At 36.5% G+C, this 6386-nt stretch overlaps 1 protein-coding gene across 2 annotated transcripts; it reads right to left on the bottom strand.

Moving 5' to 3' along the window:
• Window positions 1-405: 405 nt before the first annotated feature.
• LOC130716036 (uncharacterized) lies at window positions 406-4141 on the bottom strand. 2 transcript variants are annotated; one of them, XM_057566210.1, is made up of 6 exons: window positions 3934-4141; window positions 3257-3489; window positions 2807-3065; window positions 1390-1569; window positions 1162-1254; window positions 406-989 (listed from the first exon to the last, which is right to left on the bottom strand). In XM_057566210.1, the coding sequence occupies exons 1-6, from the start codon at window positions 3964-3966 to the stop codon at window positions 816-818; spliced, it is 972 nt and encodes a 323-aa protein (XP_057422193.1). In that variant the 5' UTR covers window positions 3967-4141; the 3' UTR covers window positions 406-815. The 2 variants fall into 2 exon arrangements, with proteins under 2 accessions (XP_057422193.1, XP_057422192.1); XM_057566209.1 differs by having other exon boundaries at window positions 1162-1317; window positions 3934-4140.
• Window positions 4142-6386: the final 2245 nt, after the last annotated feature.

Raw genomic sequence — 6386 nt, 5'->3', positions numbered from 1 at the left:
ACACAAATTAAATTATTTGAACTTTGAACCCATAAAAACAAAAGATAGTTTAGTTTTGATACACCATCTGTGTAACATTGTCATCCAATAATTGTGAAAAACAGAAAGATCCTATTAAAAACAATGAGAAAGCATGCACATGCAAGAATGCCAAGCAATTCTAGCATGTATAGACATGAGCAATCAAAAATCAAGATATATTATATAATGATGATAAGAATGACATCAAAACTTGTGCTGAAATTATTTTAAAATATCATCTTGAACTTTATTGGCTGTGCCTATGAGCACTGTACTTATAAGAAAAAATCCAAGCATGCCTAATTGCAGTCTGTTGCTACTTGCCAAAAGATCAGTGAGGCTTCCAAATCATATACAGTTCAATTGATAAAAGAAAAGGGGAAGAAACAACAAAGCACAGAAATGCCTTTTGAATTAAACTTAAAGCAATGCTCATCCTTACTAATTAATAAATTAGCTGGCATATACAAGGTCATTTAAATTCCACCTACGGTCCCTGGATTAAGAAATAAGGTTGGGTTAGGCATTCGGCAGCCAACAGAAAATTGGCCAATAACCGACCTCACCTAGTGGAATAAGGCTTTGAATGCTGCTATACAAGGTCATTTAAGAATGCACAGACAAGACTTACAAATGAAACAAGGGCACACACCTTATCAACAGTGTTGATTGGCAGTGAAAAGAAACATTAGAAGACACAGGCATGATTCTTGCCGGCACCAAACCTCAAACTCTTTCCTGGGACAAAAATCAGTGTTGTTGATATTTACACCTTTGCAGAGTGTTGAAAGAAGTTAAGATGAATAGTCAGCTTGGAGAAAACTCTCATAAGCAGTTCCTTTGAGTGTCTTGGTAACATCATCCCAGTTTCTAACGTGGCCTGACAACGGTCCTCTGTGTATTTTAACCTGACGGCTTGTTAATTCCATTTGTGGGAATCCTAGAAACTCCTGCACATCTTTTAGCTTCTGCAAGAAACAGAAAAAGAGAAATCATATTCATTTAGCTAACTTCAGATGTATAGATAATGCAACAAATGTGTAGAAATTTTCAAATCCAGTTACTACTCCTAAATGGTGCTTGTGTTAAATTAGAGCAGTTTTTAGTAAAAGATAAAGGAATTTATGATGAGGCCCTTACAATTTGATTTCTTATAAGATCCTCATAGTACAAGATCATATGTCGAGTGGTGTTGAAGTATTCCAGAGCCTTTGCATCACTCATCTCCATATCCTTCAAGTCAGTCAACAATGATGTTGAATTTAGTGTAGGCTTGTACTTTGAAAGAGTATCAGCCTAAAAGAAGTTAAAGATGAGTTTCATTTTATGTATAAGAAAAATGAAAGAGAAGCAGGATAGAGAAGAGACCTCTTGTGCAGAATGAACATGAGATTTATGTGTTCCATTCAATAACTTCGCATAACGGTCATAGGAATTGGCAAGCTTTGATACCATTCTCCGTAATAAGTTTCTCCGAAAAAGAAATATGATAGAAACACTTCTGCGGTTGAAGTAGTCTGCTATTTCTTTATGGTGCTCCATTAATCCCTGCATGAAAACCATAAGATGTTTTGATTTCTCCATTACTAAATACTAACAGTAACCAATAAAACAGAACCACCAAGCCTGAACAGCAAGGGAAAAAACAAACAAAATAATTACAAGCAAAGCGAGTCTTCATTTATCATCTGCATAATCATATTGAATGAATGCATCACTAAATAATGTAATTCCAAGCCTCTCATGCACTGATGGAGAACAAATAGCAACGTCAATGATAGCTATATTTTGGTCCCTTTAGTGTACTTAGTTTATTTTAGTTCTACCTGTACTTATTTGCTAAATGTTGTTTTGAAACTGAGACTGAGGATATCATTGTATAGTTGAAATGAGAACTTGAGAAGGTCAAAATCAAACTTAGGTAATACTATGAAGAATGCCAAAAAAGATGAGCAACCTAACTCCAAGTCAGATAATTGACTGACTAGTGCCACAAGCTGTTTGTGTTATCAAGGTCTAAGATGTTTCAAAATGGTCCTAGAAGGACAACCAGTCTTGTTCCCCGACCATGTTGTCATTGAAGACCTTGCTTGATTCCATCTCGTCTATATCTATTTCCTGGTAAAAAGACTTGACTTCACATGTTTGGACCAGCTTATTTTTCCTCATAACCAATTCTAGCACCCAGAAACTTCTCCAATAATTGATTTTTCCTTTAGAATCAATTGTTAAAGATTTCTAAACATAATGCTTACTACGTAAATCTCAGGAGAGTAAATTATATTAATCAAGGACAAACTTTTTTTTTATAAGCAATTAATCAAGGACAAAGTACTCTAGTCAATAATCATAACTGGCATTCTAGCAACCAAAAGATGATAACAATGTTAGAGTCTGAGTGACTTGTTCTCAAAGTTAAGCACATGCTTCAAGTTTCACTGGTGCATGTTTGGATACACGGTGGAAAATAACGGTGAATCCAAAATCGTGCACAGCCATAAAAAAGGAAAGTTGCTTTTGTCCAGGATTTTGGCTCACTGTGGTTTTCTACCAAACATGCAATTAGATCCTCCATAACAGAAATATGAAGAAAGGGTGAGAGGTGTCGAATTACATAGCAACCTAAGCCAAGCCAAATACCATAAAAACTATGCCAGCAAATGCAGAATGATATTTTTCCTTCTTCTTGAAACAAATACAAGTATGACTCATATATATGCTTAGGAGAACCTGATATACATAATTTTGTTCACCACATTTTTGCAGAAGGCTTGAGAACTTTTACCTGATTAAGCATCCACTTTAAACCAACTGCAGCAGAACACTCATTCTTGGAAGCACTACTGAGCCAGTCCAAATTGTAAACTTTATCCAAAGTCTGTACAATTGTAGAAACATTTACTCGTCTTTCCAAAACTGAAAACACCTCCCCATTTGAGCTCACATTAACATGGCTATTCAAAAGGGTCTCAAACCACCCACTACCAGATCTCTGATTTGACACTATGGCAAAGAATCTCACAGGATTATGAGCACACTCACTCCTGGCAAAGAACAAAGCAATTAACAAGGTTCTAATCAAAGCCAAAAGACCAAGATTTACACAATACATGTTTCGATACACGGTAGAAAATCACAGTGAAGGCAAAATCACAATGAACCGCCACAAAACCTAAGAAAAGTTGCTTCTGTTCACCGTGATTTTGGCTCATTTTCAACGCAGATTTCCCATTACCTCTTAAAAGAAACAGGTTTGGGGTAATGCAGGTAACGAAAATCCGCTCGGATGAATCTACTCCAAGAAGGGTTTTCAATCCCTTGCAGCTCCAGAAGAACAGTCCTAGCATGGATGCTGGTCTGCTTTAGACAAGCAGAACAAATAAAAACACCACACACCATTGAAAACATCAACACTGACATCTTTAACAACAGTGGTGATTTCTTCTGAGGCTTTATAACAAGAATCTCCTGTATCCCACCAACAAAAAAACACATTACAAGAAGCTCAAAGGTAAAAAAAAAAAAAAAAAAAAAAAAAAAAGGTACTAACTTTAGAAGATTTAGCTCCAGTTAAGCATGCCCAACAAAAGATTAGATACACATATGAAGAATAATGAGCCTATAATTCAGATTATGACCCAGATCGATGCATGCAGAGGTAGTTTCAAGTTTTCAAGTTTTTTTTCTTCTACTGGTTTAGTCACAGAGTGGAAGCACCAGACTTGAAAAGCAAATGTGCAAAATAGAACAAAAAAGAGTAGAACTTTTACTGTGCTTGAAAGTTGAAACATTTGAAAGCAGAGAAAAAACAGAAATAGAAGGCATGAATGAAACATGGTACAGTTGCTAAAAGAAGAAGCACATTGGTGTTCCTCATAGCACAAAAGAGAGGTAAGGACCACAGAGGAGTACCTTGTTGAAGCAACACATGTCTTCTAGGACCATTGCTGCTTTGGACAGAACAGTGAGATACGAACAGAGAAGAAGAAAGCAGTGGAAGTTTGAGAGAGAAGCGGTGAAGGACTGACTGAGGTTTTGGAGTTTCTTTGGACCTTATTTGTGAGGTAAGTCAAGCCCACCCTGCCTAAGAAGCTTCAGTTCTCTACATTCTGCTTTCATTGAATAAAGAAATTTTAAAAGATGAACACTTTGAAAGAGTAGTTTAATTGAATTTATTTGACTAATAACTTTGAATAGCCAAAGGTTTCTAGATTATGGAAATTTAAATTTAAGATAACATCAACCACTATTACTGTTCTTAATTATAACTATATGGTTTGATTTGGTTTATATTTTTGTAGTACTGAAAGTAAAAGATTGATATATAATATTCCCTCCGTTTCAGAAAGTTTGTTGTTTTGCACCATTTTTTAATATCCTAAAATATTTGTTGTTTTAAAAAACCAATGCATTTTTTGCTAATTTTTTCCACATCTACCATCATTTAATACATTTTCTCTCACTTATCACCTTCCATATTAACCAACCACAACTCTTCTCTATTAATTACATTCTTTTATATCTAAGTATAATTTAATAGTTGCACATCATACTAGTAAAAGTAAATAAGGGCAATCTAGTCAAATTATACTATCATTAATTGTTTTCTTACTCTTTGTGTCACAACCTTAAACTACAAACTTTCTGGAACGGAGAGAGTAAAATAAAACTATACTCGACTATTTTTATCTGAATTAAGCGGGGCAACATGAGGAGGGAGAGATTAATGAAGGAAATCACATTTCATGTGTTGAGTTGAAGTACCCCTTGACCCTTGTACTTCACTTCAATATATTTATATGGCTTATCAAAAAAAAATGTGTAAACCCAAAGCAGCTAAACAATGGGCACAGGAGTTTGTCCGCGACGAATGTTCTTGAAAGAGATATTATAGTGACGAATAGCAATGGAGATAACCTCTTCTAAAACACAAAAAAAAAGGAGGACATAGGGCAAAAGCCTGAAGCAAACCAATGACATTCAAGGAATCACCTAACGTTATCCTAAGTCCCAAGCTAACAATAAACCATACTCCATGGCCAAAAACATCAACATAAAGATGACAACTCTCTGAAATGAAGCTAGAAAACATGCCACCCACTCAGAGGAGAAGTTTTAAATGATGCCACCGGCACTCATCAAGTTGCTACTCGAGCAAAATCACATTACATACGCAAACCCACAGCAGCAAAACAATGCACATAGGAGTTTGTCTTACGACAAATGTTCTTAGAAGAGATATTACAAGGGCGAATAACAATGTAGATAACCTTTTTCAAACCATTGAACAAGGGAGAATACATAGCAAGGGCTTGAAGAAAACAAATGATATTCAAGGAATCATCTCACAAATCATCCAACTGTTAGAAAAAAACAAAGGGAGAAAGCTGCGCCGTGGAAGAACCACTGCCTTGAAAGCAAAAATTCTGACGGACCTCCGGTGCAATCCAGTGCTGGGTTTGCTCCCCAAGGTTAACACAGCTGCACGTTAGGTATTGTGCACTCAGAACCCAAACGTACTGGAGACTCTACAACCAATGCTCATAATTTTTAGTTGGAAAAATCAAGTGTACTGATGACCCGGGTTTATATGATGTTTTTAGGGTTTTTCCTTGTAGGTTTTGAGTCTTTTTCTTGTGTCTCATGTAGTGTTTCATGCATTCTCATGCATTTTTACTTTTATTTGTGCATTTGCATTAGTTTAGTAATTTTTTAGTTTTATAAGGGCTTTAGTTGCATTTCATTAGAGTTTAAGAGTCATAGGCAATTTCCACTTGTTTTGGAGCCTTTGTGCAAAACTAACCTTTGAATTTCTAGATATTTTCCTAGCTTTGTCATCAAGTTCTCAGGTTGTAACAGCTGAAGATGGAGTGTCTAGAGGTTTGGAGAATTGAAGGGAGGCTTAAAGAGGCTTAAAGAGGAGTAAAGAGGAGTAAAAATGAAGATCAAAAGGTTTTCCAGCGAGTCAGAGCGCCTAGGCGTGCTCCATTGGCGCCTAGGCGCCAATTGCTTTTTCCAGGGTTCTGGAATTGGCGCCTAGGCGTGCTTGATTGGCGCCTAGGCGCCAATTACCTCCAGGGGCCATATTTTCAGCATGGAATTGGCGCTCAGGCGCTCTGAATTGGCGCCTGAGCGCCCGGAACAGCCCAAACTCGTGAATTTTGCGTATAAATAGGATTTTAGTCATTTTCTTTAGGGACCTTGGATATCTTTTGATACTTTGTAAAATTCAGAGGTAGAGGATCATCTAGGAGAGTGAGAGAAGGCTTCCAAGCTTGTAATTCAGGTTCTTAGCCAAGCATGACTCTTGCCATGCTTGACTAATCTCTCTTCTTATGCTTTGGTTTTCATGTAAGACTTTTCAT

Source organism: Lotus japonicus, chromosome 4 (genome assembly GCF_012489685.1).
Source record: "Lotus japonicus ecotype B-129 chromosome 4, LjGifu_v1.2".
Classification (NCBI taxonomy): Eukaryota; Viridiplantae; Streptophyta; class Magnoliopsida; order Fabales; family Fabaceae; genus Lotus; species Lotus japonicus.
This window is presented reverse-complemented; position numbering and strand designations above follow the sequence as displayed.

What these genes read in the sequence shown, in the direction of transcription:
- LOC130716036 (XM_057566209.1), bottom strand. Translation starts at nt 3,966, where the DNA reads ATGGTCCTAGAAGACATGTGTTGCTTCAACAAG. An exon ending in AAACCTGTTTCTTTTAAGAG is followed by an intron (nt 3,066 to 3,256) that starts GTAATGGGAAAT and finishes GTTCTTTGCCAG; the next exon opens with GAGTGAGTGTGCTCATAATC. An exon ending in ATGTTCATTCTGCACAAGAG is followed by an intron (nt 1,318 to 1,389) that starts GTCTCTTCTCTA and finishes AACTTCTTTTAG; the next exon opens with GCTGATACTCTTTCAAAGTA.